The 22,212-nt window shown below is 42.6% G+C and overlaps 1 protein-coding gene across 1 annotated transcript in view; it reads left to right on the top strand.

Annotated features, from left to right (window-relative positions):
• Positions 1–249: 249 nt before the first annotated feature.
• naaladl2 (N-acetylated alpha-linked acidic dipeptidase like 2) overlaps positions 250–22,212 on the top strand; it is a gene marked incomplete at both ends in the record, with an annotated part of 178,577 nt that continues 156,614 nt past the window's right edge. The window contains one exon of the mRNA XM_080832749.1: positions 250–782. Within this exon, the coding sequence (XP_080688875.1) occupies positions 250–782 (533 nt within the window). The remainder of the gene's footprint in view (positions 783–22,212) is intronic.

Here is a 22,212-nt window from a genome sequence, read left to right as displayed (position 1 = left end):
TATTATATTATAATCGTGGTGTTGCAATATGTACTGTTGAAAAACTCCCAGGCTGATATACTGTATATATAATTCCTCATTGTGTTGTGTGTATTTTTCTCAATGTGCTTATGTTTCGATACGCGGTTAAAGACAACCATTAGAATTCAGTTGCATACTAATACGTATGTATATGCATACTATGTGTGCTGATGTCGGTGTGTGTGTGTGTGTGTGTGTGTGTGTGTGTGTGTTTGTGCAGGTGAGGACATGGCCTACAGGAAGGTGCGTGCTGGTCATGGGGGCTCGTTGCGCTCCCGGGACCTGGAGAGTGAGGAGCTGCAGGCTGTGACTCTGGAGCTGGAGTGGGACATGGAGAAGGAGCTGGAGGAGCCGGGTCTGGACCGCTTCCAGCTGGAGTGTGTCGAGCGACAGCCCGTGGGCAGCTCCGCCGGAGGAGGAGGAGGAGGAGGAGGAGGAGGAGGAGGGGGCCCTGACCTAGACCTGGAACCCATCCAGCCCTCCACCTCCCCACATGGACGATTCCAGCGCCTCCAGGAAGAGCCCAGCTACGGATCCCGCTTCACCCGGGCAGCTTCCAAAGCACAGAGGAGGGCTGAGAACTGGAGCTGGGCAGTCAAGTACATCTTGGCCGGGGCAGGGGTGTTTGTCCTGGGGCTGGTGATTGGACGTTACACGACGCACAGCGCAGGGAGTCAGACATCAGGTGTGGCGTCAGACGTGGACGTGCTGGATAGGGTGTTGAAGGGCATCGGAGCAGAGGATCTGCAGGCATTGAAAAGGTAATGCCGGTTCTTTATGACATTATTAATGACAGTATTAATAATCATATATCATATCTCATCTTTCTCCTGAGCGCTCTGGGTCGTTTAATCATAATATAGTATAGGCCTACATATAGAAACAAATTGCCCAAGTCTGATATACTGCAGTGGAATCTGCACAAATGGCACTGAAAAATAAACATGTTCTTTATGCAAATGGATTAGCTTTGACTGGGCTGTTGGGCTTGATTAATAAAGATAACAGCATATTTCTTTTGTAAGACATAGATATGGTAACCATGGCAATATGCTACAAGGGAAGAGACAAGTGTTTGCCACTCAATAAAGAGCCACATATGAATTGTGCTTTTCCATCAGCAGAAGCTGATAGTTGAACACTCAACAACTGAAGCCTTTTCCTCTGCTAATGCTTAATCAGATCATGAATAATACTGGTACTCTAGACCCGCTAGACTAAAGAATGTGCAAATTGTTTATAGGATTCCAGACAAACCATCTAATTTACACCAGCCATTTGTATTTTATAATGATGATTGCATGTTTCCACACTGTGTTGGTGGTGTGTTAAGTACTAAGTTAGCATAGAATCATTGACACTGGATGTGGAAACCTGTTGATTCTGTGTTTTTTTTTTTACTGAAGACCCCTTTAAATAGATGGGGTCAAATGTGAACACTGTGTTGGAAAGTAGAAGGCCGGCGGCATCAATGTCATGGGGCACTTTACTCTCCCTCGGGCCAGACCCAATAGTTCATATTGTATCATCATATAATTTTGTGAAGACCTGTCGAGGCAGGAAGCATCAGCTTCTGGTAAAGTAAAGTGCTCAACTCTATGTCAAACTTATGGGTATTTCAGTATTCGTGTACATGTAAAATGTGCAATTTAAACATATTGTCTTTATGATGCAAAATATTTATACAGTTTTTACAGTTGATCAATTCATTGTTTTTTTTTAATTCATTTAATTTGCCCTATTCAGTATTTATTTATATAATATTTATATATATAATTCATGGATCAAGCGTTTTAGCTAATATGCATTTTTCTGGGCTCATTTCCACAATGGTTGACCATAGCATATCACCAGTTAAATGTTGCTCTCTCATTTACGCATAGAGGAAAACTTGCTGTTACATCCATTGAGGTGTGTATTCAATAGAAAGAATTTGGTATAATAATCATAATAATAATAATAATAATAATAATAATAATACATTTTATTGAATGGCATTCAAGGTCACCTTACATCACTTACAAGATCAGTAATGCAATATAGAATGAGCTATAAAATACCCAGTAACAGTAGGACATGTATGGGGGAAATAGTTTCAAAGTTTGTGCACATCATTGAAGGCACCCATTGTGCTGAGATTGATGGCTGGTTGTGCCTGTAGACCTGCTGATGAAGATTGCAGGGAGCTAGAGGAAGTGTAAGTCTGAAGGAGGTGTGTGAGATAAACGGGAAAGATTATGGAGAGCTTGAAATGTTAATAATACGATTTTAAAGTTGATCTGTTGAGCCACAGGGAGCCAGTGAAATTGAATCAGCAGGGGTTTGACATGTACAGTGGACTTTGAACATGTTTTAATCCTTGATGCAAAGTTGTTGATGAGTTGAAGTCAGTGAATAAGATTGTTGGGGATGCTTGCCATGATCGCATTGCAGTAGTTAATGCATGATGTGACCACAACATTGACCAAGACTTCCGCGGTGTTTTAAGGCAGTTATACTCTAAAAATGTTTAGCAGATGTAAGAAGGCAATCCAGGAGAGATTGTTTGTCTGACTGGAGACACAAAGGGTACTGTCCAGGATGACACCACGGCTCATAGCCTGAGTGGAGTAGCGTATGGTGCAGTCATGTATGGAGAGGGGGAAAGAGTTCCTCTTTGCAAGAGCTGTTTTAGAGCCAACAATGAATAGCTCAGTCCTATTGCTGTTAAGTTTCAGATAATTCAGTCATCCACAAATTAATGTCATGAAGACAGGTGATGATCCTGGTGGAAAAGACACAGTGGGCTTCGGAGACATGTAAAGTTTTTTGTAGTCAGCATAACAGTGAAGGATGAAAGGATATAGCAGAGTGTGAGGAGATAGATGATAAATAGGAGAGGCCCCAAAACTGAGCCCTGGGGACCCCCTTGGTGACAGCCGAGCTCTCCGACTTCTAGCTCATTATTTGGGCAAATTGTGTCCTGTCAGCGAGGTAGAATGTGAACCACCGATGTACATTGCCATGGACTCCAATGTTGGCTAGACGTTCTAGAGAAGCCGTTGAGAAACGGTGTCAAGGCTGCACTGAGGTCCAGGAGGATGAGAGTGAAAAGTTATCAACCGTGCAAAGGAGGTAATTAGTTATCTTAACCAAGACAGTTTCTGTGCTGTGTTCAGGGTGAAATCCAGTTTGGAATGGCTCGAAGAGATTGTTGTTTTTAAGGTGATCCTGGAGCTGAGATGCCTTTATCCTCTCGAGGACTTTTGAGATAAATTGTAGGTTGGAAATAAGCCTGAATAGGTTGGTGTACAAGCCTATGGCTTTTTTTTCACGTTTTAAAAAAACCAAAACATTTCTTTCACTTTAGCAGGACAGTAAGTTTGACTGCATTTTTATAAATGTGTGTTCCCTTTGGAGCTTTTTAAACATCTTTCTAAACATATACAGCTCTCTATAGCACTCTTAGGCGAACAGACAGACAGACACTGGCAGGCCCAGGAAAGAGAGAGACAAAGTGTAAGGAAAAGATCTTGAACACAAGAGCACAGTGGCCTGTATAGGGAAAGTTAGACACTACTGTAGAGACAGATGTGGCCTTTGCTGGGACAGCCTCCCTGGGACCTGCTCACCACTAACAAAGACAGTCCTGGAGCCAAGAGCACAGCCCATCCTGTAGGTGACAGGCAGCCTTGTTGTCTGCAAGCACAGCTGTGGAGTGGGCTGACAGGCTGGGGGGGAGGGGGAGGCTCCCAAGCAGGTCCTAATGTGAAATTAAATGTCGACAAACCCCAACTGGGACAACACTGCTTTATTTTGAGGCAGGGATCATGGATTGCTTGCATATTTGTGTCAGTAAGATAACTCAGTACTCGGGCTCAAGTGACACAATGCCGACTTTGCGAGCAATCCTTGTGGTTTCAGCCGTGTTTATTATTTATTTAGTCACATTTATTTTTCAAGCCGCATTGCCAGCAGCCGACCGCAGAAGCACTGCAAGAGGAGAGAGGCAGGCAGCACGCTGATGGGTGGGAGGCTGAAACACAGTTGAGTCAAAATATTGTGATGCTGTTTGCATCCAGTGCGTCAAAACTCTCTCTGCGTTATCTGCTTGGCTTTCAGGAAGAGAGTACATGTTTACAAAGATAATTGCATTATTTACTTTATGGGCACAAAGCCTGCAATCTCTTGGGGAGAAATTGCGCTCTAGTGGGATTGAGGATACTGTGGCAGCTAGGAGCGGATTAACCAAAGAAAATGGTGCTTGTGAATGAAACAGTGCTACCGCATGAAAAAACCAAAGCCATATTCATAAGCAAAGCTTTCACCAGCCAGCCAGACAGCCAGCCAGGCGCCTCAAATGGAGAGTTAGAGGCGCTTTTGAAAGGCCTTGCGTAATTGGTTCAATACAAATGCTAATAACGTCATTAACAGCAAACGTAGCTCTCAGATCCAAGCCCTCTCTCGCCTCCCTTTCATCGTCTCATGATCATCTCAATCCTTAATTTTGGGAGGTTTTCAGGATGAGCTTGCCAGATAGCCTTGTTTGTTTTTAAAAGATCCCGAACACTGAAATGGGGGTAAACAAAGCCTTGGTAGACATAGCAAGACTATCTGTCCTGATCCCATGCAGTGCTCTTGTGCTCTTGCATGGTTGCAATTCCCACTGTTATTCTTTTCTCGTTGTTGTTCTTCATCCCTCCTTTTTCCTATTGAAATGAATGATTGAATGTTTATTTGTTCTAATGTCAATGTAACCAATGTCCAACGTCAATGTAACCAATCTGTCTGATCCTCAAATATTCTTGAACCGTTTAAACCAAAGATTATAGTCTATAATCTCTGTTGTAAAAGCATGCCATTATGTTCACATATCTGGGTGTTATCAGAGATGCCAATACTACACATATCTAGCTGGTAGCAGTTAGCCCTATGGGACAGTTTGTTTATTTTCCAGTGCAAGCAACCTCATTGTGTTGGTAGTGATGAAGTGATGAATGGCCATTAAATGGAGCCAGTCAAGCATTCTACTGCTTATCTGCTATAATTTTGAAATAAATTAAGATACCACCACAAATGTGGGTTAATATCAGTTTCAGTTTTTGCTTGTGTTAATTCTTAATACTTAAAAGCTAAGATCTGTGATAACTAGCCACTCAACTAGTTCCATCCAACAGCTAAGCAGGTAACTTAGCCGATAACAATAAAGGCCAATATACTGTAGGTAAATGTCTGTTTCTGTTGTCTTCGTTTGTGAAAAAAAAACAAACAGCTTATAAAGACTTGGGTACCACTTTACAATAAGACTCCATATGAATGGTTTATAAATGGTTTATAAATAGGTTATTAATAAGGTTGTAAACCCTTTGTTAGTCGTTAATAAGCCCTTACAAATGAGTTGTAAACATAGTTTTTATACATCGATGCGGGACCCACTGTCGATCCTTTAACTTGCTCTACTAGCCCAATTGCACACTCCCTACCATTCTTGTATCTATTACTAGAGGGGGGGGAGGCCTCACAACGTGCCCCCCCTCCAAAAAAAAACTTTACAATAAGGCTCAATTCTGCCAGTTATAAATGTTAGTAACTGATTACTAGATGATGATGTGTTTCACACTTTACAATAAGGCTCCGTTTTGCCAGTTATAAATGTTAGTAACTGATTAATAAAGAGTGATTTGTTGTGTAATAAGTAGTAAGCAGTAACTTGATCTTGGATGGATGGATACTTTATTAATCCAGAGTGAAATTTTGGGACATCCAGTAGCATCCAGACACAACATCCACAAATCACATCCACATAGGGAGAACACGTTCAAAAGGAGTGGGATCGGAACGGAAACACAAGATTTATATATATTTATAATGGAGTCTTATTGTAAAGTGGTACCAAGACTTGTTAGTTAGCTAGCAAGCCAGCTACTAACCATTTAAGTTACTTGATTGCAAGCCATGGCACTAAATGTATACTCATATTTGGCCTTGGGGACACTACAGTACACTTCAGTTAATAATACAGAAACATTGGTCACTGTTGTTTTGGTTTGTAATAAGCAAACAGCCCATTCAAGTAGCTAGCCAGTTAGCATCTCGTGGTAACAGGAGTTACTTTGCCGGCCTTGGCTTTTTATGATTTCTTCCAAACCAAGACATCAACGAAACGGGGGGTTTATGATAAATATTTATCTCCTGTTGACTCTGTAATAGATGTCTTATGATCGTATGATCTTTGATAGTGGATACTTGCAGTCAGAGGGATTACACTTTTTCTGAATTGCAGTTGCCAGCAAATCGGCTGGTATTTAGTCATATAAAGGTAAAAAAAAACATCACCAGTCTCTGATATGCATGTTCGACATGCCAGCTTCACAATTCATCTGAAGGATAGAACATGCACAGGGATATTCCCTACAACAGTTTTATTGTCCAATAACTAAATCAATACATACATTAATATATTGCTTGGCAAGCTCATACAAAGAAACCAGCCATAATCAGAATACATGTGAAGTCATAAATCACTCCATCCCGGTTGGAGGTCAAATCAGATTCATCAAGCAGATGCTATGTTTTATTTAAAGATCGTTTATGTTGGAGAGTTGCACCCTAACTACATTCACCATAGTGGAGACGTGCATCCTTACAGTAGTCCTTAAAGAGTGGTTGACTATTTTTGTGTATCATTGATTGCATATTGATTAACAAATATCATCTGTGCTTTAGAGATAAAGAGAGTGCACGTTTATGTGTGTGTAATGGTTGCCAGCGGTAACAGTGCTGTCCAGTAAGTAAACCTTGTTCCCCAGCACCTTAAGAGACGTGCTCGCAACAGACTTTGCTCTTGACAGAGTTAGAGTCCAGTGGGGGACTGTGTGTATACAATGCAGGGTTCAGAGATTCTGAAGTGATGTTGAATGACTGTATGAGAATTGTAATCTAGTAATAACAATATGCATATTCATTCATCCATATACTGTATGAGTGTTCTTTAATAGCTTGTTCAACATAATTATGTCACAATTGCCTGTGCACTGCCTGATCCACACAGTTACAGTTAGCCGACTCTACTGTTGTTGAGCAATCATAGTTTGCATTTTCTTCCGTAAAAAAACCCATCTAGTTTCGTAGTTTTTCTCTTTTTTTTCACCGCCATTTACACTTCAAAGAAGGTGCGGATAGAAAAACAGTTCCAGTGAAATGGGATTAACCCAAAATCCTTGGAAGAAGAGAGTTTCCCACTGTCCTCTCTAACGTTTTTCTTTATCTCCCCAAGACACAGGCTCCTAATTACACCTCATAATTGATACCGTCAGATGCACGGTGCTTACTGCTCATCTGCTGCTTTTAAATAAATATTTGCAAGGTTGAAGAGGGTTATACATTAGGACAGAAGCCGAGTAGGGACCCCCTCCCTGCAAAGAAAAAATGAAAGTCTGACTCAGGAAGAGAATGTGGATGAGCTTGACAAAGTTGCTACTCTTATACTATTCATCTTTGTATCTCTGTTGCAGGATGTTATATAGATTATGAGTGCTACTTACAGTTTTTTCTCTTTGAATTGAGTTGTGGGTTCTGCACGTGTCAAGTCTCCACATTGTAGAGAAACAGCAGCAGCTGAGTCTCTGAGAGGCACGAGTGAATACTGCACAGAAGCTGTCCACGTTGGGCGGCTGCCAAATTGAATTTATATAGACAATCTTCCATTAATCATCAACTCAGTCCGTATTAACCTCACAAGTGGGGTGCCAATCAGAGACGCAACAGGAGATACAGCCGTCCTAAACGTAGCAATTAGAAATGAGTCTTCTGAAGGGTATGTGTCTCAATAAATCAGTAATTTTGCAATTTTAAGCTCAATTTATTGCAGGTTTTACCATTTTTCAGGGTTTTGGACACACCGGATTGACTGCTGTCTTAAAACGTGATATTAAATGGGGCTTGTTAAAAAAAAAAAACATTTTAAAGGGCAGATGCATGTTGGTATTAATGTTTGTAATGTTGGTATGTTGGCTGTAATTTTTGTTCAAAGAATTAGTTTGAAACATAATGGTAGTTTAGATTCATATTGATTACAATACACATTATACATTCGGCCTGCTGTTTGATATCCCTCTAGCAAACCCCAGTTGCCCCTCTCCATACTACATTGCACCATAACAAAAATCTCTTTTCCCATTCTTAAGAGTCCTACTCCGACCCTAAATACTAAACTTGTGTAATCTATGATGAGGTGAGAGACAGAGTGATATTATTCCATTTCTTATGCAGACAAGAATTATTTGTTTCATAACAGGCATGACATTTTGATTGAATGCTTTTGAATAAGTAGAACAGCCATAGTGTCACGGGTCGCTGCCTTTCTTGGGTTGATTACCATGGGGATAGAGTAATGACCCAGCTGGGTGTCTGTGAGAGCCATTCCCATGGCACAATAATGCTATTATATGATGACGGTTGTTTCACTAGATGTGCTCTCGCCATAGTGCCTAATAATGGGTATGAGCTGAAGAAAAAGAGAAGTTTCCTTTTAGACATTAGAATGGCTGTATTGTGTGTGTTGGTGGGTACTCGCGTGTGGGTGTGTGGGTCTCTGTGTGTGTGTGTGTCTCTCTCTCTCTCTCTCTCTCTGTCTCTTTGTGTGTGTGTGTGTGTGTGTGTGTTTGTTTGTGAGTGTGTGTGTGTGTGTTTAAAAGTGTTAATTTCAGGATATTTTTACCAGCCCTTGAGTCTTAGAGAATATCCTCCCACAACCACGGCACTGAATTACATTGTGGTGGTGTTCTGTGCTGATGTGCTGATTCTGCACCAGGGCAGCACTCTCAAGGCTAAGAAGCCCATCATTAGGCTATGCACGCAGCAATCAATACCGGCAGAATGAAATTGATATTCCTGAGGGTAGGGATCAATATTAATAACCATGTGTTACAATGGGCCCTCTAATAAGTGGGACTGTATCCGGAGCCCAGTGTCAGTTCAGAGGAGTCATGATGACACTCTCTCTTTGTCTCTCTGCTCTTGACGAGCTCCTAAACTCAAACAGACAGATGGAATATGGCTCATTGCTGTACTTACTCTTTTTTTCCCAGCCAGCCATTTCCCCTCTTTCCCAGTGAAACAAATAGCTGTGAAAAGGGTAATGACTATGTCTTTATATGGAAGCACACCTGTAGTGACACGCTGTGATGAATGTTAACTTGAGTGATTGTCATGGCAATGGGTGCACTGAAGAGAGTGTTGGCCCCGCAACATCTACTAGCTCTGATCCTTGGGGGCTCCAGTAAAGTATACAGTGATAGTCACATAGTGATAACATGTGGGAAGGAATCTACACAGTATGTCTGTTTCCACCCTAAATCAAATGGGCACAGTTGTCTCTGTAACGTGGCGCAGGTAATTGGCTTGATCGTGTCCCCTCCTTGTTTATTGAATTAGCTACACCAGTTGTCACCAAATGGAGATCATGGGGATTTGGGGAATAAATTAACGATTAAATGAATAAGTAAACACCCTCATTGTGCATGAGCCTCTGTCCAGTCATTACATGTAGCCCGGCTCATGATAAAAAGATCTTAGTTATAAAAAAGATATATGCTCACCCTTTAATTACCATTGGCCAGATTGCAGGCCATTTCATCAATACCCGCATAATGACCTACCCCTGGGGGGACAGTCTATTCTTGGAAACTGACCTTTAAAAAAAAAAATTCTTAATCTCATACTTCTGTTCTGTTGATTCTCCTCTGTGCTGTTGGTTGCCGTGGTGACGAGGATGTGCTGTCATATCCCATTAGTGCCTGCACACCTACTTCATGCCCAAACTTATTTCTTTTTTTTTCTTTCCCAAGTGCCAAGTCCAAAGCAATTAAAACAGCTCATTGGAGAAGCGGTTTGTCTGAGTCAGGAGTCAGGGCCCCTATCAAGCGGAGCGGAGGTCACTGCAGTGGGCCCATGACATTTCAAACAAACAGTGATTAAGCACGGGATTATCAAAGTGACTCTGCCGAGGTCGTTTTCATTATCAGGAAGCACTGGTGACGCGTTTGGCAGCGGCTCCAGGGCACGTACCGTAAAGAGGTGAACCTGTCATATTTCACGCAGCCCACCTCTGGGTGTGTGACGCGCGCCTCCACCCTGACCCGTGCACACTCTGCCATCCGGGCACAAGCCTGGAAGTTGGTCAGAGGATGCGGATGCCGTGCTCCTTCTTTGTATTCTGTCAGTATGAACCGTTTATTTATTTATTTTAAGGATCTTATTAAGATGTTGTTTTGGGATTTGAGAAATTTTCAATGAGCTTCTGCTTGACAAAAACAGAAGGGTGAAAAAAGTCCACTTCTTTCCCCTGCCAAGTCTGACTCATCTGGAGACTTTTTATGTGTTCATGTGCTCCTTTTTCAGTGGAGAAAAATCTAAAAAAGATCTGATGTAGTAAAATGTGTTGAGCGGATAAGAAGCGTCTGCCCACTGCAGCCCAGAGGCAATGTCGTTGGGCTACTTACCACATTATTTGGCCATGGTCAGAGATGCTAGATACCGTGAGAAGATGAGCAGAGGATTGGGGGTTGAGATAACAACATAACAGCATCATGTAGTTATCTTCCCTCGCCTTCTATCTCTTTCCCTCGACCTTCATATTAAATTAAAGCAGTGTGGCGCTTTTCTCTGAAAGAAAGCCCTTTTTGGCAAATCTTGATATTGTGTTCTGTCTAAAATCCATGAGGTTCTAGTCTTCTAGAGTTCTCATAGTATAGAGTTGAGATTTTGCCAAATTGAAGGCTTTGACAAGTAATTCCCTTGGAGTTGGTCATTGGGTCTTCCTGAGACATGGAGGCCAACCAGTGCTGCCGATGTGAAACCGGGGTGGTGACAGGTGGTCTTAGGCTGTTCAAGCGGAATGGGGCATGGGACTGACCTACAGGACATGACCATCTACAGGCTTTTTTCCTAACTCTGTGGATTTGAGGCGTATAAACCCTTTGTATGGTGCTTAATGGTGCTAATAGTAGCACTGACTGGAATTTTGGAGGTTGTTTACATCCTGTGAAGTAGCCTGGTAGTGGTAGTTGATTTGGCACATGAAAGTAGCAGTATGAAAGAAATGTTGAATATTGAAATACAATATTGAATACAATATTTCTGATATAAAAAATTATGATGAAAAATTAGATAATCCATGCATGAACCTTTGAAATGTTGTTTTGTCACAATGTTTAGTGTTCCTGAGGTATTATTAGATAAAGAAACCTTCACTGAGCCCATGCAGGGAAATTAATAATCTCACACAGGGTACATCTCCATTTCATAATGTTTATGCTAAAAGATAAGAAATATAAATATCATGAATATTCATATTGTCTATTTTTAACATAGTGCACGTCAACAATGCCATATTATAACTGAAAAAAACGTAGCCTAAAGTATCTGAAATATTTAACATATTTTATGAATGTATTAATGACACCGTATGTAAACCTAATTCATAGAAAGTGTTACCAAATCTGAAGTTATGCGCACAACTGCTGAATAATGGAACTTCTGCCCTTATTCTAGATCTCTCTGCACAAGGGTATATTCAGCGTGCGCAATATGCAGTGAAATGCTCATTTGGCATAGATGCACAAAGCAATTTGATCATGCCATTGCATTAGCCTGCGGGTAATTAGCTGTCAGTTTGCAGTGGAGCATCAACTTTGAAGGTGTGTAATCTACCATTTTATCTCCAGATATTCACCTGCCTTTGCTGTGTGCATCTGTAATTTTACGCTGATTAGGAGAGATATGGGATTTTATACCTTGGATGCATGCAATACAGTAGATGCTGTTACAGACAGAAGTGTGCTAAGTACCCTCATTTTACATGTGGACTAAAAAATCCCTAGATCCCTTCATAAAGACAGACAGCCTAGCCTTTGATTTAACATGTGTAGGGCAAGGTTCTCAGTGCTCTCCTTCAATGATTATATTATTACAACTCGACAGGCATGCACAGTCAAGATTGATGAGTATCTTTGTCTTTGGTATAATGCATCAAGTAAGAAATCACGCTCATTAACATGCAGGAGATAACGATGGCATCTTTTAATAGAGTTTAATATCTTGGAAAGTTTATCAAATTTCATCAATAATTCAATTGATGGCATGCCTAATATGAGGCGTCATTTCAATTTGTTTATTCAAGAGGAGCGCAGATGCCACCGTAACGCACCACGCCTACTCCGCATGTTAATTTCAGCCATCCGCCTACGGAGGGCCCACACTAGTCGCAGAGCCTTTGACTATTAAAGCTACCTGTATTCACCATCTCCTCGTGCGGAATTGCCCACTCCAAGACCGACCACCCTCCCTTTTCAGTGGCTGTCCATGTAAAGTGCAACTGGATATTCAGCTGTAAGAATCCCATCAGTTTCACCACAGGGATCCCCGTTGTGCGGCAGCCCCTACGGTTCAATACTGTAGGTGCTGGGAACCTGTGTCCCCTCCAGGCTGCTGCTGGGTGGGAATAATTAAGCTGCAGCAGTGGGCCTCCGCTCATCCGTCCTCCCTGACACAGCGTGCAGACTTCCCGTTCTTGGCCCCCTCTCCATGTCGCCCTATACCTGACTGAAGCCTCCCTCCAGCTGGGAGCGTCACCCCGCCGGCCCCCCTCTCCTCCACCAGCGCTGCTCAAACACGACAAGACAGACGAACGTCGGGAAAAGGTCACATCTGACGGGTGTCAAGCAGCTTGGTGGAAATGATGGTCTTCGGCAGGTGGTGAGGAAGGGAAGACTGACATGGTTGCTAAAGCACTTGAATGTATGTGCCTGGCTGACTTGCTCTGCCGTAGTATTTCCCCTGTTTCTCTTGTTATTTGGTGAGACACATCCAGGCTAGCAGTTTGACTTTAACAGCTTCTGATATGTTGTCTTCATTTGCCTCAGAGCCACCTTCACACATTTGCATTTTATTCTGTCGGCCGGGCTTAAGTGTTCCTAAATGTAATGTGACGTCCATACTTAACCATACTGCCCCCTTGCTAATGAACATTTTCATGATGCAACAGTGGTTGCGAGGTGGCTGGGTTGGCGACTGCTACTCTTGAGCCTGGTCCTTGCGGGGCTGCAGGTAGGGCTCTCGGAGGCTCGGTCTAATTGCCCTCAGAGCGGTGACCTGCTGTTAGCTTGGCTCTGGGGGGGATAATTGGGCGGCTTGGGGGCTATGATCACGTGGGGACGAGCTCATTAGATCCACAATGGTGCCATGATTACGCTCACTGGGATTAACGCCTGCCTCGTAGGGCTGGGGGTAAACGATTATTTTCAAAACGATTAATCTGGCGATTATTTTATCGAATAGTCGACTAATCTAACGACTAATTGGACGATTAGTCTAACGATTATTTTTCTGTTGCTCGATTAAAACCATAATGTATCTCAAATAAATACCCCAAAAAATCTTAATAATATACTTTAATGAGCACCGTTTTGCACAGCAAAAGTCCAACAATGCATTTCATGTTTATCTAGAGTTCACAGTAAAAATGTTTGGTACTCAAATGAGCCCTATCACATTTGGATGTGGTGCTCATTAATTTAAATGTTTTCAGTGCTTATTCATTCATTGATGAGCACTGCGCACCACCTTATGTGCAGCCCTGTCCTGGACATTGCTTGGCTGCATTAGTTGACATTGGCGATCTAACGTGGTAGTGAATCATGATACATACTATAAGCTGGCCAACGTTAGTCTAATGTTAAGTGTTTGACTCGTAAATGACCACATCATGAGTTAGCTCTCTGTACCGTTTGTTGGTGCTTGGTTGGCGTGTTCTGCAGCCGTAAGTTAACGTTTACTAAACTGACACAGCTGTCTAGCCGCTGCCACTATAGTAGCTAGCTAACGTAACTACTAGCAACCAAGCACGAACAAACTGCACGGAGAGCTAAGAAGATAGTTAGCTAGCACCACCGAAGTGCGCAGAGCTCAACACAATACACTGAACAAACGTTAAATACGAGAGACAATAGGGTGCGTTTGAGAATGGAGATAGAAACGTACCCCATTGTCTCTCGTGAATGGGACAATAAGTAACGTTGGTTACATTAATTTAACGTTTGTTCAGTGTGTTGTGTAGCTTGAGCTCTGCGCACTTCGGTGGTGCTAGCAAACTATCTTCTTAGCTCTCCGTGCAGTTTGTTCGTGCTTGGTTGCTAGTAGTTAACGTTAGCTAGCTACTAGTGTGTCAGTTTAGTTAACGTTAACTTACGGCTGCAGAACACGGCAACTAAGCATGAACAAACGGCACAGAGAGCTAAGCCATGGTGTTGGTCAGCTTATTATAGTATGTATCATGATTCACTACGTTAGATCGCCAATATCAACTAATGGCGCCAAGCAATTCCCTGGGTTTCTGCTCTCTCAGTCCTTGCGCAATGTTTGTTTCTGTTTGGGTCAACCACGTGTATGTGGCGAAGCGTCGACGTAAAAATATGGCGTCGACGTAATTTTGAAATCGACGCGTCGACGTCATCGACGCATCGCTACAGCACTACTGCCTCGGGGCCAAGAGGTCTTCGACCACTGGACAGACAGTCCCCATGCGCCTGCACCACCTCTTGCTCAAGAGTGGAAAAGTTCACATTGAATCTTAATAAGGTGGGCAAACTGCGGCGCCGGAGACTCCCTGTATGTATTATTGAAGCACAGAGGCACTTTGATGTTTTTCATATGTAATTTCTCCAGGTCCCTCAGCTGCAGTACCACCAAGGGGGCTTCAAATGCCAGTGGTGGATTGGAGGAAGATGCAAGGGCCACTGCACTGCAGAGTCACCCCTGGTGTTTAACAGATTGTGTATACATTTTTCACTATCCCCTCAGTGTCAGATGCTTCAGTAGCTTGTCACATTTCCTATCACCGGACCGCTGAGTCCTCTGGCATGCTTTTTGGGTGCCCATGTCTGTGTTGTATATGTATGACCCCTTTCTCTGGTTCTCAAGGCACACCACTTTTCATTTTCCCTTTTCTTGCACCCATATTTGACATTTTGATAGGCTTTGCACATATTCTGTTTCCTCCAGAGAGGGGGAGGACTTGATTACAGTTATTTCCTATAGCAATCACAGCCTTTTAGTCTATTCGGAAAGGATGCCCTTTAGGCCTATATGTTTATCAGCTGAGCATCAATAGTCAGCATCACAGTGATTTTCAGCACTCTCAGTTTTATAAGGCTTTTGTCTCTCTCCTATTTACTATGCACATCCATTGGGGAGGACAGACAGAGTATGAGCTTGGAAGAGCAGAGGCAATGGCATTACACCAGCCTGTGAACCAGTGTGCATTATGAGTGTGCCTGAGTCTGCTTGTCAGTCTGTGAACCAGTGTGCATTATGAGTGGGCCTGAGTCTGCTTGCCAGTCTGTCTGTCCTCCTGTGCATGTGGGCGTGGGTGGCTTGCTTTGTGCTTGACTTGAATGGATAAAATCTGTGAAACATTTTTTTCTTCTCCCTCCCTTTCTGCATTCTGAAAATAGCTCCAATTGCTTCCACTGTTGCATCACGCTTGCCAGGTTACAGCTTGCTGTGTGGAGGAAAGAATAGCTCATTAGGTCCTCAAGTATTTGTTTTGCTGAAATAAAAATCACAGGTATGTAGCAAATACGGATGGGAGTCTCATGGCAGTGACTTCCCTAATCATGGCTGTTGTCTTCTACATCACACTGACATGCACTGGTAGTTAGCAGTGGAGGTTCTAATTCATTACATTGACTGCATATGGTAGTGACAGAAACAAAGCTCCATAGTACATGTTGTGGCTTTGAGACGCTGATTTGAATGACACCAGAGATGTTCTCTTTATGATAGACTTACCATGATAGGGTAATTAGAACATTAAATAAGAACTGTTACCATGGAACAAATCTAAAGTCTGTCTTCATGCATTTCTCATAATATTTAGAACTAATTGGATTAGATTTAATTATTCAGGGTTTATAAACAGCCGTAAAATGAAGCCTGGGATATCACAATATTTGAATTACCAGTGCTTTCTTAGCATGTTCTGTAACACACTCTTCTGTAACACTTAGGCATAGAGTGCTGTTAATATGGCTCCCTGACAGACCCACAAGATTATCTTATTAATGATAAAAATAATAATAATAATAATAATAATAATAATAATAATAATAATAATAATAACTTACTGCCACTAGATGGCTCTGTTCTGGACGCAGGCATACAACACATTGCTTTGCAGGGCACTGTGAAACTGATTCCTGTGGAGATTGACAGAAGACAACGATCATCCCAGTGCAAATATTTTTTCTATATTGTGTTGCTGTGTTCTACTGGTGAAAAATCCTTTATTCATTTAACAGTCTTAAACTGACTCATAGGCATCTCCAGCCTTGGTCTGTAGTTCCAAAGGACAGAATAGAAGGCTGGTGTAAATGGCCTCTTTGTAAGACTTCAGAGTCAGAGTGACAGCTTCCCTCTCTGGGAGACATCTTCTTGCCTCACCTCAGTGTCTTACCCACACAAAGACAAACGAGCTGTGTGTGGCTTGACAGGCCTCCAGACTCAATAAAACATGTTTAAAGTGGATTGTTTTGACAACCAGCAGTAGCCACAGTTTTCTGGATCACATGAACTAAAAAGTATATGTATTTTTATATAATTTTGAATTCTTTCCAGTGTGACTGTTGTGGAAATATGTGCTATCCATTTACTTCTTTTGAATTGTAACAGGATTCAAGTGCAGAATGATGATGTTGAGCTCCACATACTTTAAGTAGTGGGGCAACGTCTGTGCTTTCTGGTGCTCCCCACAAGTATCCAGTGTCTAACGGGAACCTTGCTGAAGTGTTGTAGTGGATTAATCAATGTCATCATTGAGAAGAGGCAATTAAAGCCCAGGGTTACAGAGTTAACTCTGTTTCCGTCTTGGCTTCTTCTCTTACACCCTCTCCCCTGTCCCTCTCTCTTTTTCTCCCATGTTATGTGTTTGTGTGTGTGAGAGAGAGAGAGATGGGGAAAAGAAAGATAGAAAGAAAATGAGAATACCAAGTCCATTTTCTGCTATACTCACATTTTGCTGTCCGATGTAGCTTGATCTTTCACAAGACCTTGCCATACATTTGGAATAACAAAAGCAATCCTGAATACTGAATGCAAATAGCAACATCAAGAATGAATAATATAAGAAAATAATACCAAAATCAAATGTGCAGTAGCAGCATCATCTCCTCAAGCTTGAGGGAGCAGTTCCAGCCTCATATGACCCCCACCTACACACATTTGTACCTTCCCACACACATGCACACACACACACACACACACACACACACACACACACACACACACACACACACACACACACACACACACACACACACACACACACACACACACACACACACACACACACACACACACACACACACACACACAGACGCGCACACACACCTGAGAGTAGGAAGTTAGAGAGCAGAAGCTGGAGCACGGCTCATAGTGACGGTCCCTCCTGTGTCCTCATTTCTCTTCAGCTGGCTGGTCATTTATGGATGAGTCCCATCCAGCATGCCACTGCTCAGCTCATTCCTCTCCGCTCAGCCCCTCTCCGCTCAGCTCGCTTCACCTCTCCAGAATGAAGCCCCAGCTCCACTGAGATCAGGGAACATGTGTTTTCTCCTGAGAGCCTCTCTTCAGCCGGCCTTTTCCGAGGTAATGGCGGGGAGAAGAGGGTGTAATGCCACATCCTGTGTGTATATGAGCTCAGGGAAGACTCCAGGACGAGGCGGTTCCGTGTGTCTCTGAAGAGCATGCGGCACAGCAGCGGCTCAACAGGGATTTGCTCAGAAAAAAAGGCCTGATTTTTTTATCGAGGGGGGCTGCGACAAAGAAACTTGTGCATCACAATTTGACTTTGGATACTCTGTGTTGCATGAAGAGAGGATTGGGTTTGTTTGACAGCGCTGCTGATGAATGGCTCTGCTCGGAGTCTGGCCTGATCCCAGCACCTTATTTGTAAGTTTTTAAAAAGACAAGGAGAGAGCTGAACATGAGAGGAGCTCAAAGGAGGCGGGACAAGTTCCAAACAGGCCGAATTTCTAATAGGCTATCTCTGGGAGGCTGAGCAGCTAATTGGATGACTCTACCTGGCAGAAGCTTCTGATTGGAGGACTCAGGACTTGAACCTGTTCCATTTGTAGCCAGGCTGCATGATTAATTAAGAGATACAAGTAAAGACATTAATACTAAATATATCACTGCAGGCTTAATTTCATTATTCAAAATATTCTAATTCCTTCAAAAATAGGTTCCTGGCTGCAAACATCTGAAGATGACAACCCCTAGATTGTCCAAAGTGGCTGCATCCTTCCAAAAGAGAGGAAGAACATGTTTACCTGTTGTGATGCCCAAGATAGAATATTTTTGTGTATAGCAATCACTATAAATCTCTGAAGCCCTAGAGACAAGCTTAACTCAAGAAAACTGCCTAGGGATCACTCAACATGGGGGCTGTTAGCCCGTGTTCGAGGGTAGGATATGAGGATACTTCCTGAGAAGTTCACTGTATCCCATTTAGGCATTCTTATCCTTGCTTATGTAACTGAGAAATCGTGCATTTTTTACTGGATAACTTTAGTAAAAAAGTTTTTCTCATACAGTAGTTAGATAAGTACAAATAACCCTGTTAAAGCCCGAAGGGCACAAGGTTGACAGGGTTTTTTTTTTTTTTTTTTTTTACGAAAAGTGTCCTTACCATTCTTTAGTATTTAAGTATTTAGTGATTAAATAAATGAATACATGCACCTTTTTTGAGAAGAAATATTCCAGAAGTTTCTTTTCATTTTTATGATGTGGATGATGATCCAATTCATTTCTAGGTCTTATTTTTGCAGACTCCCTGGAAGAGATGGCCATCCTTTCACACACCACTGTGTGCTGCATTGTATAGATAGTTCAACAGGGGTGCACTCAGATGGTGTGCATGGAAAGAGACTCAGAAACCCACCAATGATTTATCTAGTTCCAATTGTAGACCAATTTCAGTGTCCTCTTCAGGGGACAGAGCAGGTCAGATAAAGGTAATCCAATGTTCAGTCGACCTGGGTTTAACCGATTTCATGAGGTAGGATGGAAAAAACATTTCAGCACCACTCACACATGTGTTATTTTGGCAGTTAAATTTCAGTCGTTGATATTTCTGCTCTGACACAAATCGGTAACTTATAAAATGGGGATAGATGTAGTGTGTGTGTGTGTGTGTGTGTGTGTGTGTGTGTGGTGTGTGTGTGTGTGTATGTGAAGGAGAGGGAGAAAACCTGACTCACTATGACTCACTATGCAGCTGGATTTATACACCTGGGCATTAACGAGTGTCACCTGCACACAGACTCATTAACACACACACACATACACACGCGCACATACACACACACACACACACACACACACACACACACACACACACACACACACACTGCAGCTGTGTGCGCAGTCTATAGGCCAATGAAGAAAGACCTAGCTTCTCTATTCATCGGTGGCAAGGTATCAGAGTCCTGTCTGTCTCCTCCTGCAGTCCCCACACCCTGTGTGGCGTTGAGGCGGTAGGGCGGGGAGAGAAAGCGTCAGGCCAATATCAGTGTCTCATTTCAGGGCAGAGGAGTACAACACACATTCCACCAATGCAGGTTTTTCAGCAAGGTTAACACAGTGACAACACAGCATGAGGGAATGTGTTGCCAAGCGATAAGAGTGACCAAACTCGCACACATTCTCCACACTAGTTCCTTACTTCACCTTTCCTGCTAATCTCTTACACCATTTCATGTTTACACTGTGCATGCTGTAGCCGCCTGCACTCTGCTGGGTCTGAAGTGCTAATGGTTTAGCCGGACAGCTAATCCCTTTTTTGCATCCCACATTGATCCCTTAATGCGTCTCACCATTGTACGCACACACAACAGCATCCCAGCATGTGCTGCGTCTCATTTACTGTCTGGTGAAGGAGAGAAGGCTGTAATACCATAAGAGAGAGCAGGAGAGGGGGGGATGAAAGAAAGAGAATAACACTGTTGGTAAGCATGCGAGGTGGAGGGGAAGAGGAGACAAAGGAGTGTGTGCGCTGAAGGAGAGGAGGGCTTACTGCGCTGACTTTAACGCAGAGGAAGGTGAAGTGACAGAGGGAGACAGAGGAAGAGAGAGAGAGATAGAGAGAGAGGGAGAGGGAGAGAGAGAGAGGGAGAGAGAGAGATAGACACATTTGAACTAGAGATGCATTTCCGCTAGAAAATGCAGATCTGATTGCCCTGGTACAGCAGTCTAACCTTGCATACCGTAACCTATGCAATTATGTTGGTGCTAACACTTCACTTTACGAAAGAAGGGTTTGACTCACCTAGCACCTGTTCGATGAGCAATAAATATCATCTAACAAGGCGCAGGGCAGCGATTCCCTAACCTTAACCCAGGGGTACTCAATTAGAAACCCAAAAGGTCCACTCGCCAAATTTCCATTCAGTCCAGGGTCCGGAACAGTGACGGTCAAAAACCAAAAACATAACTCCCACAGAAAAGTTCAAACTATGTGCAAAAGGTTATGTGGTCTGGACTTATTTGTGTGAAAGGTGACACTTTGTTTGTGGTTTAAACTTGGGCCTAAAAGGAGTGAGCCAGGCGGAGGCACTGATGTAAGTGTTCATTACTGAGTGTGCTCCTGTATTTATTTTTCACCATATTCATGGTTGAAAAGGCAGACTCACAACACTATGTTGAGGTATGCAGGCTCTTGTGTGTTGTGTGGGTGATCTAACTATTACACTGCATGTTACTTGGTATGATTTCAGATGGTTTATTTTACTGCCCCGTTCCTCAAGAGTTCTGCTGGGTATTTTTGTTCGAAGTGTGCATGCTTTGTTTCATAGTGATGTTTCACGTTCCCACTTTGGACAAGGGCAACCGTCTCGTTGCAGATTAAACAAATCGGTTTTGTGCTCCCAAAAGGCAGCACAATTGCATACTTGTCAGTCCACTTTGTCTTAAATTCGCGATATTTGGAATCAACTTTTCGTTTTTTGTCGAGTTTAAAGCAGGCCATTATTTTCGTTTGCCTCAGAAAATCTGCTGTTTGCCGTTCACAAATCTAATTGCCCGTGTTGTTGCCATTGACACACACACAACCTGCGTGACCCACAGACTCGCGACCAACATTGAGTGAGTGAGTTTTCATAGTGATGTTGTTATTACAGCTCCTGATTGGACCTCTGGATTGGACATGGGAGATATAAACCACATCGAGTACCAAATTATATAGCGCAAAATAACGCACCAATGAAAACTCGCTTGGACATGATTCAATTAGAATGTTGATTTTGGCTGCGGCCCACATTTGATTGTGTCTGGGTCCGGATGCGGACCGTGGCCCGCCTATTGAGTACCCCTGCCCTAACCCTTTAACATCAATGACCCACTGACATTCTGGCACACGTAGATAGACAACACACACTCTCATTATATGAAATAATCAATGTTCAGGATGAGTTGATTGTCTCCATTCATGTGCTCAATATTGAGATCTTGGAAGAACTTGATGACTTTGTTCCTCCGAAGAGCGTGTGTTGTGTTTGTCTTCTCTCTACAGCAAGAGATAGCAATCAAGGCTCTTGTCATTGGTGGTGGATTGACCTACATAGTGATATTATTACTATAACTACATCCTATATAATCAAGTGACAGCCATGGAAGCAATACTTCTGCCACACATTTCTATGTTGGTCCAGAAATAGAGCGCCTCACTGCCACAGGTTTTCCTTTTTTTTTGCTCCACCAAAATGTTAAGGGCAGATTTTGCTTGACGATGGAATTATCACTCAGAGGACAGGGCAGGTGAAAGAGGATGGAATCTTTTTTATTCATCCCAAAAAGGCCAAAGGGCTGTAGAATTCATTTTTGCTAAAAATAAAATTCAAGAAATGAAGCAAAATGAACAGATGCGACCTAAATAAACTTTTCCAGACTACTCACTACCACTCTGAGTCCAAGGTTTCTCACAAACTGAGATCAGCGCGCACACTTCATCTGTTCATTACCAGCTCCCATCCCGACTAAATGAAGGAACTTAAATAGGTCTTGAACGCCCTGCTGCAATTTATACCAAAATAATAAACATGAAGGGTTGTTTCAGGACTAAAACAGAATAAAGCTCAAACAGCATCATAAGGGCATATT

This window comes from Sprattus sprattus (genome assembly GCF_963457725.1).
Source record: "Sprattus sprattus genome assembly, chromosome: 2".
NCBI classification, from domain to species: Eukaryota; Metazoa; Chordata; class Actinopteri; order Clupeiformes; family Clupeidae; genus Sprattus; species Sprattus sprattus.
Note: the sequence above shows the minus strand (reverse complement) of the source record. Positions and strands in the feature narration are given on the sequence as shown.